At 41.3% G+C, this 19058-nt stretch overlaps 1 protein-coding gene across 3 annotated transcripts in view; it reads left to right on the plus strand.

Annotated features, from left to right (window-relative positions):
- The window catches only part of RFTN2 (raftlin family member 2), a 428987-nt gene that overhangs the window by 138876 nt on the left and 271053 nt on the right, over positions 1-19058 (plus strand). For all 3 annotated transcript variants that reach the window (XM_085648739.1, XM_085648741.1, XM_085648740.1), the window contains exon 4: positions 6121-6433. In XM_085648739.1, the coding sequence (XP_085504865.1) occupies positions 6121-6433 (313 nt within the window). The remainder of the gene's footprint in view (positions 1-6120; positions 6434-19058) is intronic.

Here is a 19058-nt window from a genome sequence, read left to right on the forward strand (position 1 = left end):
ACTTTCATTGCAATTCAAGAGGAGGAGTTCTCTCACTTTCTATCCTGGCAAAGAAGGCATCTGGGACATTGTATGAGCTATTTTTAAGAGTATAGAGTACCTGGTGTAGCGTGATCATTTTAAACATTGTCCCTTTCATTAAAATTAATAGCAGCAACGTGCTCCAATGTTTCACATCTTTTTACAACCCCTTGACCTTCAGCAGCAGGTTCGCCTCATAGTGGGGCGTCGCAACCCTGGTGATCCACACACCTAGGTATTTGAAACTGTGGAGTTCTATCTTAAGTGGCAACGGTAAATCTGTTTTGATCCCACCTAGGGAACAGCAGGGATTTCCCCCAGTTGATTGTAAAGCCGGAGTAAATGATCACAATATTAAATTGAATGGGGAAAACTGAGATTGTAATAGTTTGGAAACGCAAATATCACTCAAAGATTGGAGGGAGAACAATTGAACAGACAGACTCATACTAGTATTTGGGTGCATAGCAAAGAAAGATTATAGATCAAGTGTGCTAACCGAAGGTGTTAAACTATAAAGCATGCCACCTCTAATATCAGCTCAGGCTACGGTATAACAATTTATTCAGTCCAACAGCGAAGTCTATTTTGGATTTATTCCTAGTAAAATTTCACCAAGCTGCCACGTATGGTTTACCAAATTATGGGGATAAACTTCATAACAAATTTGAAAAAATACCAAGTGCAGCAACTAGATATATTTTTGGCTTCCCCTCACCCAATTGAGACTCAAATGTGGCCTTTTAAATAAGGACCATATTTTCGATCTGCAGTTTATCTGGAAGGTGTCACCTGGAAAGAAATATCCAATTTCCCTAAAGTCTACTCTTGCACTAATGTCACAGACCTTATTAAAATTATCTACAAATGGAACTGTTGGAAGACTGGGAACACAATATAATCTATAAACTAATCAAAAAAGGCCAAAGAAGCTGTGTCTCTTTCCTCCTTTGTTAAAAACATTGGGCAGCTATCAAAGCTAAAAAAGAGGCGAGTCCTACTCCCTTACTTTCTTCAGCCTGAACCCTCAGCATTATTTGAAATCTTTCCTACGACCAATGAATAGAAATAAAAATCACAAGATTTAGGTTTTAGTTTTAGCCACTTGCAGTGATAAGGGCAAGTTAGAAATTTGCTCCCTTATGCAATTGTTGTTGAATTTGTGGATACCGGGTGGAATACTTAACACCTAATTTGTTACTATCCCAATCTAAAACGGAGGGTAGAAACATTTTGTGGCCTTGTTTTCAATGTTGGGGAAATCAGGACAGTAATGAAATGATTAGTAAATACTTCCTGGGTGAAGACATTCAGCTGATTGTTAGACTTACGAAATTCTTAGCTTCAGTGATGATTTAATTGGAAAATGTGCGATCACCTTTGCCTGCCAATTTACTAAAATACAAAGTCAACTACTTGTGATTAATTGACTGAAAAACTACTTGACCTTTTGTATGATTATTTGATTTACTGTTCTATTTGTATAACATATATATCTTCTTTATAGATATTTTATAATATAATAATCATGACTTTCAAATGGTTTTAATTAACTATCATTAAAGTTACATGTATATATATATACATATATATATATCACCAGAGTGCCCCAAGAATTCGAAGGATCCCTCGACGTCGCTCGCACCAGCTGGCCTTTTATTGCTGCTCTCCTCGTGTTTCAACCATTAATTGTAGATTTCCCCGACGCGTTTCGAGGCTGACACGCCTCTTCCTCATGGGGCTTGCTTGAATAAATGGCATCACGGACTCCCTTAGCTCTGATTTATGGCATCTTTTATTTCTACATATCCCTCCCAGAAGCTTGACTCAGTGCAGTTTCTTTGGGATGCATCATGGGATATGTAGTTGCTAACGTGAGTGAATAATTTATTTCCCTTAGTAGGTACAATATCCATTCATAATATTGCCGCTTTTTGATGTCCTTAGTAGGATGTGAAACATTGCAGGAGAACACTCTGTTGCAAACGGAGCGACGTGCTGAAACGGAGTGAAGCAGTTTCACCCCACAGCCTCTCAGGTGAGTTTGAGATGGTGCCCCTTTCAGGACAGGACCACCCTGCAAACAATGAATCACCAAAGTGCTCCAAGCATTCGAAGGGTCACTCGACGTCGCTCGCACCAGCTGGCCTTTTATTGCTGCTCTCCTCGTGTTTCAACCATTAATTGTAGATTTCCCCGACGCGTTTTGAGGCTGACACGCCTCTTCCTCATGGGGCTTGCTTGAACAAATGGCATCACGGACTCACTTAGCTCTGATTTATGGCATCTTTTATTTCTACATATCCCTCCCAGAAGCTTGAGTCAGTGGAGTTTCTTTGGGATGCATCTTGGGATATGTAGTTGCTAACGTGAGTGAATAATTTGTTTCCTTTAGTAGGTGCGATATCCATTCATAATATTGCCGCTTTTTGATGTCCTTAGCAGCTCTGCCGTGGGAAGATGAACCATCTCTAGAGAATTAACAGAGAGGCTGAGATTCAGAAACCATTTCCAAGACTAACACGGCGCAGCAAGGCGAGAACAGATGAACTCTCCATGCCAACCAGAGTCCTACTAAGGAAGAAATATGCTTTCAATGTGCAATTACGAACAGCAAAATACTAAGGGGAAATAATGTTCGAAACATGACTACATGTCCCAGCATGCCAACCAATGAGCCACGCCCACTATGGGTAATCAAATAAATATAAATGGCATGCGCAATGAGCCTTGAATGTTGCAATTTAAAGCGAGCCTATGTGTAAGATGCTGGAATGCATCGAAACGCTTCAGGCGGTGAAATTCTATTTTGGAAGGCGAAAGAGAGCACAATGTGAAAACCGGATGGTTCGCCTGTTGCTGAGTGCGCTTCCAAAGCTGTGGGTGTTTTGTTGAAGAAAATATCGCACGGTGGCTCTGCCGTGGGAAGATGCAACATCTCTAGAGAATTAACAGAGAGGCTGAGAATCAGAAACCAGTTCCGAGACTAACACGGCGCAACAAGGGGAGAACAGATGAAGACTCCATGCAAACCAGAGTCCTACTAAGGAAGAAATATGCTTTCAATGTGCAATTACGAACAGCAACACACTAAGGGGAAATAATGCTCGAAACATGACTTCATGTCCCAGCATGCCAACCAATGAGCCACGCCCACTATGTGTAATCAAATAAATATAAATGGCATGTGCAATGAGCCTTGACTGTTGCAATTTAAAGCGAGCCTATGAGTTAAGATGCTGGAATGCATGGAAACGCGTCAGGCGGTGAAATTTTATTTTGGTAGGCGAAAGAGAGCACAATGTGAAAACCGGATGGTTCGCCTGTTGCTGAGTGCGCTTCCAAAGCTGTGGGCGTTTTGTTGGAGAAAATATATATATATATATATATATATATATATATATATATATATATATATTTGTATATATATATATATTTATATTTATTTATTTATATACTGAAAAAACAAAGGTTGAAGTAAACTCATAGTGACATTTTCAGTAACAAAGTAATATTTTAAAAACCACATAAATTAATCAGTTACAGTTATCTCAAGTAACTATAACTCGTGCCCAAGGTAACTATATCTCATGCCCACGCCACTCCCTGAGACTTCTCGTGCACCGGTGACCCCATCCCCTGGGACCTCTTTATATAATAGGTGGGTGCCCACCCCAAGCACCCATCAACTAACACGTTGGGGGCCGATGGGGGAGCTCCAAGGCATGATCCTTCTGGGTTGATGCAATATGTGTTTTGTTTTGTATCCCTGCTTGCCAGAGTGCAGGAAGGGAAACAGAACATCAGTCTGCTCCCATCTGGTGGGAGTATTTGTAAACCTTCCACTGTTTGGCAGGACATTTAAAAATGCTCACGCCAGACAAGAGCGAACATATGTTTCCCTGCTCATGCTGGTGCGGTCAGGAAAACAACTATTGTGTTCGGGGGTTAGCTCCCCAGCACACACTCACGAAGCCTGCCCCGGGGGATGAGGGTCCTTGGGGCCTTTAAAGGCTCAGGGAGCGGGCTTCTCTGCCCACTCCCTTTTAAACAGTGTCACGACCCTGGCAGATGCGGTCCCAGGGGCTTTTTTTAGGCTCGGAATGCGGCCCCCCCTTCATTCATTTCTCGGCCCAAGGGGATGGGGACTGCGGGGCCTAGTTAGCCTCCAGGAGAGGGGCGTGCACCCCCTCCCTTGTTTTTTTTACCTTGGCCCCCGGGAAATGTGATCCCCGGGGCCTCTCAGAGCCTCGGAGAGGGCAGCCATGTGTACCTGCCCTGGCCTACCCCAGGGGAGGGGTGGGGGTTAATAAAACAAGCGCAGAGCTGTGCTTGTTTTCTTTGTTACAAATTCGCAGCAAAATAAAAACATTTTTTTAAACATTTTTAGCCCCAGTCACGGACCATGTCATGAGTGAAGTAATATGTGAGGTCATAAGCAGTGCATTGCGGGGCGCGAGTTATAGGAAACTCAGCTAACTATAACAGTTGAATTTCTCTGGTTTTGTCGAGTAAAATGTCTGCCTAACTATAACATCTCTGTAACCTTTGTTTTTTTCTGTGAGAGTCTAAAGGTTTTTAAATACATTCCTAACGATAACGTCCCTGAAACGTGTGGGTTTTGTAATGAATTTTTAAGGTTTTTTAAATGCAAATTCCTAACTATAATGTCCCTGAAACCTTGTTTTTTGGGGGTGAAGTCTAAGGTTTTTTAACTAGCAGTTGCGTTTGCAGAGTGGTGGAGAAAGGGGGCTGGGCCTCCGACCAGCTCTCAGGAATTCCACTGCGTAGGGCTTACAAGATGTAGCAGGAGGGCTTCTTGACCCCCAAGTTCCCTCTGGAGCCAAGGGGACTTTATCCCCCAACTAGTAGGGCACTGGGAGGCACACTTGCAAAGTGGTGGAGATAGGGGGTGTGGCCTCTGACAACTTCTCAGCTTTCCTGCTGTGTTGGACCTACAGGAGGGGTAGTTCGCCCCGAAGGATGTCCTGTTACATCCAGTAAGTCCCACACAGCAGGATTGCTGCGTTCTGATACCAGGCCATTCCCCCTTTGTCCACCACTCTGCAAACACGCCTCCAGGCACGCTCTTGCTTGGCAGGTGAAGTCCCCTTTATTGCTGGGGGTCCTTAGGGACCAAATAGCCTTCCTGTTACCTACATTAAGCCCCACACAGCGGAATTGATGAGAGGTGGCCGCAGGCCATGCCCCATTTCTCCTCCACTCTCCGACTACCTCTCAGCAATACCACTGTGTGGGGATTACTGGAGGTAACAGGGGGGCTAGTTAGCACCTAAGGACACTCAGCATCGAAGGGGACTTAATCCCCCAACCAAGAGCGCACCAGGAGGCGCGTTTGTAGAGTAGTGGAGAAAGGGGGCAGGGCCTCTGGCGAGTTGCCTGCTTCCTCTTTTTAAAAATTATATTTTAGGAAGGAGGGCTGTGTGGCTCCCCTCCCTTGGACGATTTTGGGCCCGAGGACCACATCCCCTGGGCCCTGACCCATAATTTTTTTTAACACAATAAAAAGGGATGGGGGCGCACGCCCCCCGGCTCAAGGCTGATTTAGGCCCGGGACACCAACCCCTGAGGCTAGACCTTTCTTTATTTATATTTCTTTAAGGGCAGGGGAGCTGTGCGTCCCCTCTCCCTAGGCCGATTTTGATCTCCTGGGCCCCGGCCATTTTCTTTCTTTTTTTTTTTAAAGTCAGGAGGCTGTGTTGCCCCCCATTTATGTTTTGGAGAGGGGCCGGGTGGCCTCGATCTCCCTGCCAGCGTACAGCAAACCCCTTTCTTTCAAGAAGGAGCAGTGGTGGATGTTATTGGATGTTATTGTTTTTTCCCGTCAAAAAATCAATTTCCTATGGTTACTAGGTCCTAACTATTACTACACATTGGCAAATATGTATATGCCCTATGCCTTATAAGTGCACCAACACCAGCTATAGTACACAACATATCAAAAGTTATTTGTTCCTCTGTCTCTTCTAAATATGGTTCTATGAGTGTCTACTAATATTCAATATCAGTCCAGTTTATTTTCACTCCTGCAAAAAAAAAAAAAAACAGATGTCACATAGTGTTCCCCTTCCATTCTAGGTGAATGAGGTATCCAAGAGAGGAAGAAAATTTGTTGGATTTCTTACAAGACCTATACCTCCTAACAAACCAAGCAACGGTACACATTATATGGATGCTGAAGACGTGTCTGAAGCAAAACATAAAAGAAAAGTAGAGCAGAGGAAAGATGATGTGGATGAAAATTACAAAGACTGGATGGAAGGAACACTGAGTGGTCAGTCATCTGAAAGTGGAATAGAGGAAGAAAGCCAAGAAGAAACTGGGAACTTTCATGAGGCAGTTTCCCCTTCTGGAAGAGACAACAGTCTCTTGAGATCGCGAAAGGGAGAAGGTAATGTTTATTTTTAGTAGAGCAAATTAATAACTCTGTAAAATGTGTGCCTTTTTCATCATGCTTTTATTGTAACCAATGTATTTTGTAATGTTTGCCAGTTTTCAGGATTTAAAATATGTTGATCTTGGTAATGTTCTTCTGTCTGTAATTTTCTGATTGTCCATTTCATGGGAATAATTTGTTAGATTATACTCAAGGGGGGTTCCTTTTATTTTCTTTGTGTTATCCAGTCAGTGAAATACCTGAGTGGCATATTTTGTTTTACTTTCTTCCTCAACAGTGCCACCTTAATCATAGTTTTGAAGATATTAATCCAGTGTTTTGTATCAGTCCAGTGAACAGGCACACACAGGTGGTAGTTTTGATTCACTAGTGAATGTTACTTAGTCCAGCAATCAATTTGCATGCCATCTGTTTGCTGAATGGACTGTGTTACTTTCCAGACCCATGGATCACAGAACTGTTTTGCTGTGATGTATTGTATGGGTGATCATGTCTAAACCCCAGTTGAACTGCAGTCACACGTTGCTTTAGTTAGGAACTCATTAATAAATCAAGATTGATGTTTACAGGAAATCCATGGGATATTGCTGTAATGCGCCATTATGTTTTTGTTTAATGATATCTATTACCTATTTATTTTTAGGAAGGGCTTAATGAATCAATTTGTTCATCCAAACATTTGGAGATATAAGAGTGAGATAATTGGATCTCGTAAGTGTTGCAGTTGGAGCAGAGATATGTGCAAGTGCAATGTTCCAGGAGATGTACTTAGCTGTTACACCATCCTAATGTGGCATTTGCTGTTTCCATTGCTGCTGTGGGTTCAATTGATATATATACTCAAAACGGTTGAGCACCTGTCAGTCACTGATTTAGTCATGGATTGTGGAGTCCTGATAGGTTCATCACAATATCTATCATTGTTTTAATATGTATATGTCCCCGCTAGTTCGTGTCATGGAGAGGCGCTGGCCAGATGACACTTGACTTTGCATCTAACCAAGATAAATAAAGATGATGGCAAATTAGCTGTCGGGCTGCCTCTCACATTTACAACCATTAGCTGTGGGACTGCCACTCACATATGCAACTTTTCATACAGGTTTCTACAAAATAAATCCTAAACTAAAGCCCTTATTATAGAGGGAAAATGAATGTAACAAAAGAAATACCATGTGCATACGATGGATAACAGCAATAAATCCCTCAAAACATAGTTAGGATTTTAGGATCAACCATGGACACAGCATTATTCCTGGGTCCATCACATATTTCAGGTCAGAAATAGTGTCCTAACCACAGAAATATTGCAATGTGTTATCCTTGTAATCTTTAAGGTGTGACTGGAGTCTGTGGTCATACCCTCCTTTAGTACTGTAATGCAGAGTTTACATAATAATTCCATGTTAACATGGCAAAATTAGAAAATGCTGCTGCTAGATGATTAACAAAAATATGACCATGTTACAAAGTTCCAAGTCAGGATTGACTGACTGCTTGTTCACAATAAGGTTGAGCTTGGTTCTCAGATCCCATAATGGACAAGCCCTCTGAAATCTAAAGATTTTCATGTGGTGTATTCAAACCCAAAGATTACCTTCAAAAAAGGCAAATTGCTGAAAATCGTCAAGACTAAGGGCATCATTACGATGCCAGTCGGACCCTCGTCTGACCGGCACTGTAGCGAAAGCGGAGCTGCCCGACAAGAAGTCAAAGGCTCCTCTGCCTTAATTACAATGCAACTGCCTTCACAGCAGTCGCAAAGTGTATTTTTTCTATTGTAGGTTGTGCTGTGGGCTGCAGCACAAGCCGCAATCGAAAATATACACTTTATAAACATCCCTGTACCATGTGGCAGGCACTTGGTGAAGCGATGTTATGGTGCCCCCATGCCCTATAGCGGCGGGCCAGGGGTAATGGGGTCCTGCTAGGGGCCCCCAAAGTCACTTTCCGCCTGTCTTTTCATGGTGGGCGAACCACCATGAAAGGGCAAGCGGAAAGGGACATTGTTATCCCTGCAGCGGTGTCTGAGAAGGCACTGCCCCTATTGTAGGGATTACTGACCCTCCGACTGGCGAAAGGGTCGGACTGTCCCTCCGTCTGCTCCCTCCGACTGCACGCATTGTAATGTGTCGGTCAGACCTTAGAAGCAGATGCAGTCCGACCGCATCTGATGAGCCATCGGATGTGATCCGACCGCCATCAGAATAACCCCCTAAATATGCCAAAATGGAAAATAAGGATTATCTCTCTAGAGCAAGTTCCCTTTCCACCTGAGAGTGGCCCACTCCATTGGTTTCTTCAAGAAAGCAGTACTTCTTTATGCTTTGTTGATTCCGATTGGCACACCTCTCACATCTCACTTCTCAATCCGAGGGACCAGCATATAGAGCCAATTTATTTTGCTATGGTAGTTAGGTAATACAGGGCCTAATGTTGAAAACCATGAATCTGCAAATCAAAAATTATGAAATGTACCAAGTTGCACTTTGTGAAACCCATAACACTATGTGCAAACCACCTTTATTTCCAAATCACTATTTTGTAGGTATTGCCGCCACTAACTAAAGAGTCACAAAATACAATTCAGTGTATCTGTTGTAGTTACTTGTGTGCCACAAAAAACTAATTGCATATGCAGCGACTGAAGGGCTCCCTTGCCAGGAAGTCAGTCAGGAGCAGTGCAGCAGAACCAAGGAGCCATGCAGAGCCATGCAGAGAGCAAAGGTAGAAACCTACAGCATTGCCAACACCAGATCATAAACAATGACAAGACGTGGCCTACAAGAGAATGATGGAAGAAAAAGCAAAATTCAGTGCCCTGAAATTGGACCTCCCTGACAATACCCCAAAAACTGAATTGGTGGTGCATGCAAGACCATTTAAATGCAGTGGGATTGACAAACTGGAATATTGAAAAAATAGCAAGCACGGGTGTGACCTCCTCTCCACGACTAAAGAGGGAGTAAGAAGCTGGAAGCAGGATGCAAGTGGACAGAGAAGGACCTGGCATAAACCACCATCATCAGCTATGGGCATCCAGATAGAGTTCTCCCTCCAGCCTGAGGCAGTAACTTGAGTGGCAAATATTGACACATCAGCCCATTTACCAACACTACCAGGTAAGTTCATCAAAAACCTAAAGAAGATTTGGTTTATCGGTGGGACGTTTACCCATAAAAGAAATTGTGTGCTTTTTAAACATCTTTCTTCTACTCCAAATGTAAACTATTTTAGCACATACATAGCCTTCATGTAATCTTTTACAATCAGCTTTGCAATCCATGTCAGATTCATAACATACCAAAAGCAATAGATTTTGAGTAATGTATTTCATGTACCCTATATATGAAGCAATTGGCCGTGGTGTTTACATGATATTCCGGACCAAATTTTTAATTAAAATGCACTCATCATTACATTGAGCAGAGATTGCATATGATATATACCTGTTAGTGTTTTGACAGTAATATCACATGTACATTTTTATGTGAGAACATAAAATTACATGCTCATTAGAAAATTCTAAACATGCCTTTGGAGCCGGGCACAGGCAGAGGGACACCCTTCCGGTACTGAAGATATACAATCTGCACCAGTTACTACTGCATCTTGAAGTAGTCTGTCTATTGATCCAACCCCATCAACAGAGCCAGCGATAATTCTTGCTGTTGTGGCTACAACAAGTACCACAACAGCTATGCTTTTTATAACCAGTCAAGCCATGGAGTGGCCAATCAACAACATCAATATAACCTCCAGTACTTAGACAGGGTAGATCTCATTGGAAGGTTGGGGGCCAATTGCAAGAATGCATCCTTACTCCTACTCAGTTTCATAGGCTTGAGAAATCTATCTAGTTTATCCAATGTATGTAGCACGCAGCAACATGTGAGCTAAGTAGGAAGTTGGAAGGCCACAAGTAGTTTATGGCAGAGGGCATTAGATTGTCAGATCTGGCATGTCGGAAATAAACGCAACCAAGGACCTTTGTAAAGTTATAGCTGCGGGGGCAGCTGCACACAGATGTAGACAGAAGCACACAGATATCTTGCATCAACAACTACATCCATGTAATGCAAATATATAGGTTGAACTTGACAGACATAGTGGTGATGTTGTAAGAAGCCTATTACAAATCACTGTTACAATTTAAGGATTGCAGAAAGTTATTGTAGCCATGAAAACTCTCTCTGCGCGAGGGGAAAGAGAGGAGGCCCAAAGTCTCAGCGATGCATCTCTGACCCTCAAGCCTCAGCAAGGTGCAGAATGAGCCACTGTATGTAAAGGAGAGACCAGCGAAATGAAGCACTAGCCCGAAAATACAGTTCCATAGAACATTATACATAGTTTTTTTTGTTTTATTGTAATTTCATTCTTTTTAGGTAGAGTTCTTTTGTGAGCGAACGCTGCCGCTTGGTTCATTTATTGTTCGACTCATATTCTGCATCATGATCTGTGATTAAACCCACACACGTAGTACCATGAGGATACATAGTTTTACTTTTCCCTTATATTGTAAACATTATATAGAAAATTACCCAAACAAGCATTGGCAATGCCAATTGGTCTCGCCATATTAACAAGGTTTAGTGGTGTAGTTGCTATTATAATTTATTAATATACTGTGTTTAGTATCAGATGAATAAGTTAGCAGGTTAGCAATGACTTCAGAAGTAGCAGAATAGCAATGCAGCAGTTTTAGTAGTAAAGTAGTTACAGCAGGACCAATAGAGTAGTGAAAGCAGTTAACATTAGAGCATTGCTAGTAGTGTTAGCAGAAGAGCAGTATGAGCAAAGTTAGTATGATGGCAGTGTCAGCAGATTGAGCAGTTTAGCAATAACAGTAATATAAGGAGAACAAATACAATTTCAGCAGGAGAATAGTAATAGGAGTAAGATTACAGAAGTAATAGTGGGACAGTATTGTGAGCAGCAATATTAGAGTAGAACTGCACTAACAGGAGAACAATAATAAAAGCATTAGGCGAGTAGGAACCGCAGTGGTATTTGTAGACCTTTAATAGCAGAGTTATTGTGAGAGTTGTGACAGCAGTTCTGGGTAAGCAGTAACTGCATTATTAGCAATAGACAGCTACAGCGGTGTCAGTAGTTAAAAGGATAGCAGTAACAGTAGTAAAGGAGAAGAACACAATAGCAGCAGGAGAGCAGTAATAGGAGTGTGAGTAGCTTTTTGCCAGAAGTGTTAGTAGCATTAGTAGAGTACTGTGTGCAGTACCTAGGGGAGCAGTGGTTAATAAGTTACCAGGAAAGCAGTGATAAAAGATAGCAAGAGAGCAGTAATAGTAGTGTTAGTAAAACAGCAGTGATAGTAGTGTGAGGAGTACAGCAGTAACAGAAGTGTGAGAAGGACAGCAGTAACAGTAGTGCCAGGAATGACAAAGACAGCAGTAGGCACTCACAGCAGTATTAGTAGTTAACAGGATAGCAGTAACAGTAGTAAAGGAGAAGAACACAATAGCAGCAGGAGAGCAGTAATAGGAGTGTAAGTAGCTTTGTGACAGCAGTGTTAGTAGCATTAATAGAGTACTGTGTGCCGTACCAAGGGGGCAGCGGTTAATAAGTTACCAGGAGAGCAGTGACAGTAGTTAGCAAGAGAGCATTAATAGTAGTGTTAGTAAGACAGCAGTGATAGTAGTGTGAGCAGTACAGTAGTAACAGAAGTGTGAGCAGTACAGCTGTAACAGAAGTGCCAGGAATAGCAGTGACAGCAGTAGGCACTCACAGCAGTGACATCAGAATTAGCAGTAACAGTAGAGGTAGTAGGATAGCGGTGACAGCAGTTAACAAGAAAGCATTAATAATAGTGTTAGTGATACAGCAGTGATAGTAGTGTGAACAATACAGCAGTAACACAAGTGTGAGAAGTACAGATAACAGTAGTAGCAGTAAAATAGCAGTGCCAGCAGTGGGCACTAACAGCAGTAACATCAGAGCTAGTAAGATATCAGTGACAGCAGTAAGCAGAATAGCAATAATAGTAGTACAGAGTTAGTACTATAGCAGTGTTAGTAGTGTAAGTAGTACAGTTGTGACAACAGATTTAGCAGTTGACAGTGGCAGTAAAATTATCAGAATAGCAGTGATAGCAGTGTGGGCAGTACAACAGTGACAGTAGAGTTAGTAAGATAGCCGTGACAGTAGTCAGCAGGATAGCAGTAATAACAGTGTAATCAATACTGCAGTAACGGAATAGTTAGTAGGATAATCTGACAGCAGTTACCAGGAAAACAGTGATAGCAGTGTAAGCAGTACAGCAGTGACAATACAATTAGTAGGAAAGCAATGCCAGTAGTGTAAGTAGTACAGTATTAATACCAGTGCCAGCAGATTTAACAGGATGAAAGTGACAGTAAACTTCATGAAATAGCAGTAACAGCACAGTGCACAGTATAACAATGACTGTACAGTTAACAGGATAGCAGTGACAGCAATTAGTACGATACCAGTGACAGCAGAGATAGTAAAATATAAGTGACAGCAGAGTTCGAAAAATAGCAGTGACAGCAGAGATAGAAGGATAATAGCTGTGACAGCAGAATTAGCAGAAAAACAGTGACAGGCAAGTGAGCAATATAGCAGTGATAGTAGAGATAGCAGGATAGCAGTCACAGGACAGTTACTAGAACAGCACTGATAACAGTATGAGCAGGATAACTGTTACAGCAGAGTTAGTAAGATAACAGAGAGATCAGTACAGTAGTGACAACAGCTTCACCAATATAGTAATGTGAGCAGTGTGAACAGGACAGCAGTGACAGCAACGTTAGTAGGACACACTAACAGCAAAAGTAGCAGGATAGTAGTGACAGCAGTAAAAGAGGAAAAAAGACAGTAGCAGTGATAGGAGTGTTAGTTGATCAATATTAATGGGACAGTAGTGTGAGCAGTATTATTAGTGTAGTAACTGCAGTTGAAGGAGGACAGCGTTAGCAACAGAAGCAGAGCAGTGACAGCAGTAGGATTTGGAGAGCCATGGCAGAAGAGTTGGTAGGAGAGCAGTGACAGCAAGTAAGAGAGAGCAGTAAAAGTAGTGTTTGCAGTAGAGCAAAAAAGTAGTGAGAGCAGTAGCATAACATTAGTACTAGTAGTATGAGACGCAACAGAGTAATCACAGCAGTGACTGCAGAGCTAGGAGGATTGCAGTGATAGACTGCGCACGATGAAAGTGACAGCAGAGGTTACAGAATAGCACTGACGGGAGTATCAGCAGTTATCAATAGAGCAGCAACAGGAGTGTTAACAATCAGCAGGATGGCAAAAACAACAGTATGAGGAGAAGAAAGACAGTATCAGCAGGAGAGCAGTGATGAAGTATGAGTATAATAGAAACAGCAGGTAAAGTACCATTAGTAAAGTACTGTCAGCAGGAGCAAAAGACCAGTGGTTGTAGAGTTACCAGGAGAGCAGTGACAGCAGTTAGCACAAGAGCATTAATGGTAATGTTAACAAGATAGCAATGACAGCAATATAAGCAGTACAGAAGTAACAGTAGAGCTACAGGACTAGCAGTGACAACAGTGTGTCCAGTACACCAGTGACAGTAGATTAGTATGATTTAGTGACAATAGTCGGCAGGATAGCAGTGTTAGTAGTAAGCAGTGACAATATAGTTAGTAGGATTGCAGTAACAGCAGTGTAAGTAGCACAATAGTGACAGCAGTGACTGTAGTTTTAGTAGGATGAAGGAGACAGTAAATTTAATAGAATAGCAGTAACAGCAGTCTGCACAACATAGCAGTGACAATAGAGTTAACAGGATAGCAGTGACAGCAGTTTGCAAAATAGCAATGACAGCAGAGTTAGCAAAATTGTATCAACAGCAGAGTCAGCAAAAGAGCTTGAAACTGCAGTATAAGGAGTACAACAGTAACAGCAGTATAAGCAATACAGCAGTGACAGCAAAGTTAGCAGAATAATAGCTGTGACAGTGCAATTTTCAGAAAAAACAGTAACACGCAAGTGAGTAATATAACAGTAACAGTAGAGGTAATAAATATCAGTCACAGCATAGTTACCAGGACAGCAATTATATAAGCAGGATAACTTCTACATTAGAGTTGGTAGGATAACAGAGTGAGCAGTACAGCAATGACAACAGATTTAGCATGACAGTAATGTGAGCAGTGAGAGTCGGACATCAGTGACAGCAGAGTTAGCAGGACTTCAGTGACAATTAAATTAGCAGGACACACTAAGAGCAAAATTAGAAGATTAGTAGTAACAGCAGTAGGAGGAAAACAAACAGTAGCAGGAAAGCAATAATAGGAGTGTAATTACAGCAATGGCAGTGGGACAATAGTGTGAGCAGTATTATTAAAATACTGAGTGTAGTAGGAGGAGGACAGCATTGGTAACAGTCGGAGAGTAGTGAGAGCAGAACATTAGTGATAGTAGAGTTAGCAGGATAGCTAAACAGGTGAATCACTCTATTTAAATGTTTTGCAGTCTTATGTTGGAACAACTGGAAAAGGAAAATATTACCCTACTGTAAGGAATAAAAGAGCCATTATTAAAAGGGCAATCATTATTAAACCCTATTTCTAATTCTTTTACCACTTCACATCAATTATATCTAGATTTACTGGACAACAAACACAAAAGGCCCATGCAGGCTAAACTGCACAGTAAATGTCTTAAATAATATGTCATGTTGGAGAATATATCACTGGGTTTACATTTTGGAATACGCCACAAATAATACAAAACTGAAACAATGCTTCAGCTACTAGGCCATTACTTGCTCCAAGTACTGAATGGTCTGGAAATTATAATAGCCACAGAAATTTAAGGCACAATAGCTAGGACCTGAAAGAGATTCTTCCAACTAATCAAATTACTAACATATTTAAAACAATTAACCAGGCTTTTACATAATTGTAATAGTACACTATAACCTCCATGCCCAAAAACCTTAATAAAGAAAATTGCAAATTATAAAAAAAAAAGAATCTACACATTCCTCAACCTAAACAATTAAGTCTGCAACCAGTACAAAATAACAAAAACGAAGGATGCGCAAGACACAAGAACGCTTCATTCTTTAATCCTTAAAATGGTTCAAGTGGGAAAAGTGCACCACGACAACAATCTCACCATACAGCAAACCCAACACCCAGCACCTCTACCACCTTCCAATCGCAAAGCCAACCTTTAAAAAACATTACTTGCCAGGAAAGAATCATAAGCCGGTAGTACTTTTAATACAGTAACACCAGTCCTTAACGATTTAAGAGTCCATCAAGCAACTAAAAAAACACAACATACGCACAAAAAACAACGCTACACAAAAAAATATACTTGGCTGCAGCTCTCAAAATATAGACACCAAACCAACCACCAGCTCCAAAAAATATGTGTCTCTGCAACTAAACCACATAATCAGCAGGAGCTCAAACCGCTTCAACTCAATATACATCACACGCTACCCTATGTTCTCAAAAAACATTTTTTAACTTACTGAAATCATTCACAACCGGAAAAAACATATAATTAGTTTCAACTCTACCACACCTTTTTGTTTGTATTGCTATGTGTTGATGTACAATGACATTAACATAAACAATGATTTGATTTCAATGTATGGGTGATTCCATGTTTTGTCCATACTGTATGACAAAAAGGTGTTTGTTACTACTGTTCATGATATACAAATTGAGTCAGTAGTTAATGTGTTGCCATACATGATATGATGAATGTATGTTTTTCTGTGTTCTTTTTATAAAGTTTTTTGTGAAAAAAAGTTATTGATTCTAATATAACAACCCCACAACGTACCATTTCTTTTTAAAAAGCCCAAAGTTACAACAAATAAACCTACCTACAACGCGGCCAAACGAATACTTCCTTTCTTCACTTCCCACCGTTTTCTCCAAAAGCCGTGAGACCCAACTTAACAGTCATAAGGGTCTACTAATGAACAGCCGTCCACATACTCAGTTAGCACAGGACACAAGAATGACGCAAATTAAGAGTCCGATGATAGGACCAATAGACAAACTCCAAACAACACAGCAGGCACACGTTCGGTCTTGCTGTCGGGTGGTGGACGGATTGATTCAAGTCCTGGTAAAGTTAAAACCGCGGAACGACAAGTAAAGGTTTTTTGTGGAAGTTGCCGAGAAATATCGGGTTTTGAAAACAAATTCATGGTGTAACATTACCGTCCAGAGGATTGTCTCGTGGATTCGATAGACCTTATATGAGACCGAAGCGTCGACTCTACCACACCTTTTTGTTTGTATTGCTATGTGTTGATGCTCAATGAAATTAACATAAACAATGATTTGATTTCAATGTATGGGTGATTCCATGTTTTATCCATACTGTATGACAAAAAGGTGTTTGTTACTACTGTTCATGATATGCAAATTGAGTCAGTAGTTAATGTGTTGCCATACATGATATGATGAATGTATGTTTTTCTGTGTTCTTTTGATAAAGTTTTTTGTGATAAAAGTGATTGATTCTAATATAACAACCCCACAACGTACCATTTCTTTTTAAAAAGCCCAAAGTTACAACAAATAAACTTACCTACAACGTGGCCAAACAAATACTTCCTTTCTTCACTTCCCACCGTTTTCCCCAAAAGCCGTGAGACCCAACTTAACAGCCGTAAGGGTCTACTGCCGAACAGCCGTCCACATACGCAGTAGACACATGACACGGGAATAACGCAAATTAATAGTCCGATGATCAGAGCAAAAGACAAACTCCAAACAAAGCAGCAGGCACACGATCGGCAGCGGTTCAACTCGATCAATAACGCACTTCCAAAGCGTGCTCAAAAAGTAATTTTCAACGTATTTTACACTTTCGCGAACGGACTTTACTTTTGCAATAACTAAAAATCATTTATACGTGTTTAATTCGTACAGCACTAATTTGTTAACACCATTTCTTTTAAAAAAAAGCTCACAAATTCCAAACTACCAAACTTACCAACAACGCTGCTTTCAACTCCCTCAACATCACGCGCTTGCCTGGAACATGAAACAAAACAAAGCACATTAAAGAAAAAGTCCCCAAAAAACGAACAGAGAAAAAAAAAAGCAATAATACAAGTAAAGGGGCCAATAGCCATAGGCGTGCCCAACAGTAAAAAAGGAGGGACTTAGTACACTATTAGCCAATAGCAAGTGCAACATTTTGAAATGCACCCTCAAAAACAAATGAAACAAGCATTGGTATAGCCAATAGGTCTCGCCTTTGGGACCTTATAAGTTTTTAATTATGACGCACAATATCCTTGGTGCAACATCAACTGTTGCATGGCTAAACACTCATAATGTCCCAAAGGCGAGACCTATTGGCTATGCCAATGGTTGTTTTATATGGTTCACAAGAGACCTTTTGCAAACCGACTAGGCAAGACCTAACAAAGGCACTTCTTAATTTGTAAACAAATAAGAGCTGGGGTCTTCGTGATGAGGCCACCGCAATTTGCATCACACATTGCCAGTATCAGCGCTGCCAATAACAGAACTTAGACAACTACTAACCATCACACTGCTACTAGTGGGAGAATTCAGACTGCTCACGGCCCCCAAGCTTTAAAAATGGTTTGGGTGGCTGGTAGTAGTTGTTTTAAATATGTATTGAATTATTAAAGATCTGTTTTCCTGCTCATCTTTAAATGAGCAGCTGTTCCAAGTGCCGGTAATTAAGTGCAGGTGCCGAGCTCCGGTAAGCACTGACTCAAATTAAGCACCATACCATCATTAAAGGTAAGAAATGCTCTTGCATCAAGATACTTGTACAATGATATGACAACACTGAAGAGAAATGATGCTATGCATCTAATACACTAATGTTACTAAAAACGGAGGAGTCGTCTGCTAAAAAAATGACAATATTAACCGATTCAAGCAAACTTAGGTAGCAGTGCGAAGTAGCACATCTAGCTGCATCCCCAGGGGCATCTTAAGGATTTGGGGGGCCCTGGGCCAAACATATTTTGGGGGCCCCTGTTCAGGATACCTTTGAATTTATAATCTAATTTGAGCCCCTGTTTCCCACACAGTTTCCGCTTCCTCAGCTGCGCTAGCGATCCAGTTTGCATCATAGGCATTAGCCTATATATTTCCGATGTAAATGGACAGGCGCAGCTTACTTCTGTAGGATTCAGGGTTTCCTGCCCTGCTACTAGGTTTTTATTACTTTTTAAATTGTATATGTGTGGCTGAATTACTCTGTGCTTTTTAACAATTTCTCCTACCTACGCGCCGTTGCCTTGATTCATCTTGCCTACACCTCCTTAGCTGCTCCGATTCGCATCTCGGTTTTCCTCCAGTCCTGGTCCGTTGCTGCTGATACGCCGATTGTGCGGGGGGCTGGGACTACTATCGGGCTCCTCACTTCCACCCACGCAGTTTCCTCTTTCTCAGCTGTGTTAGCGATCCAGTTTGTATCATAGGCATCAGCCTATATATTCCCGATGTAAACGGATGCGCGCAGCTGATAGCTGTAGGATTTAGTGTTTCCTCCCCTGCTACTAGGTTTTTATTACTTTTTAAATTGTGTATGTCTGGCTGAATTACTCTGTGCTTTTTAACAATTTCTCCTACCTATGCGCACTTGCACTTTACTTGATTCT

Source organism: Triturus cristatus, chromosome 3_2 (genome assembly GCF_964204655.1).
Source record: "Triturus cristatus chromosome 3_2, aTriCri1.1, whole genome shotgun sequence".
Classification (NCBI taxonomy): Eukaryota; Metazoa; Chordata; class Amphibia; order Caudata; family Salamandridae; genus Triturus; species Triturus cristatus.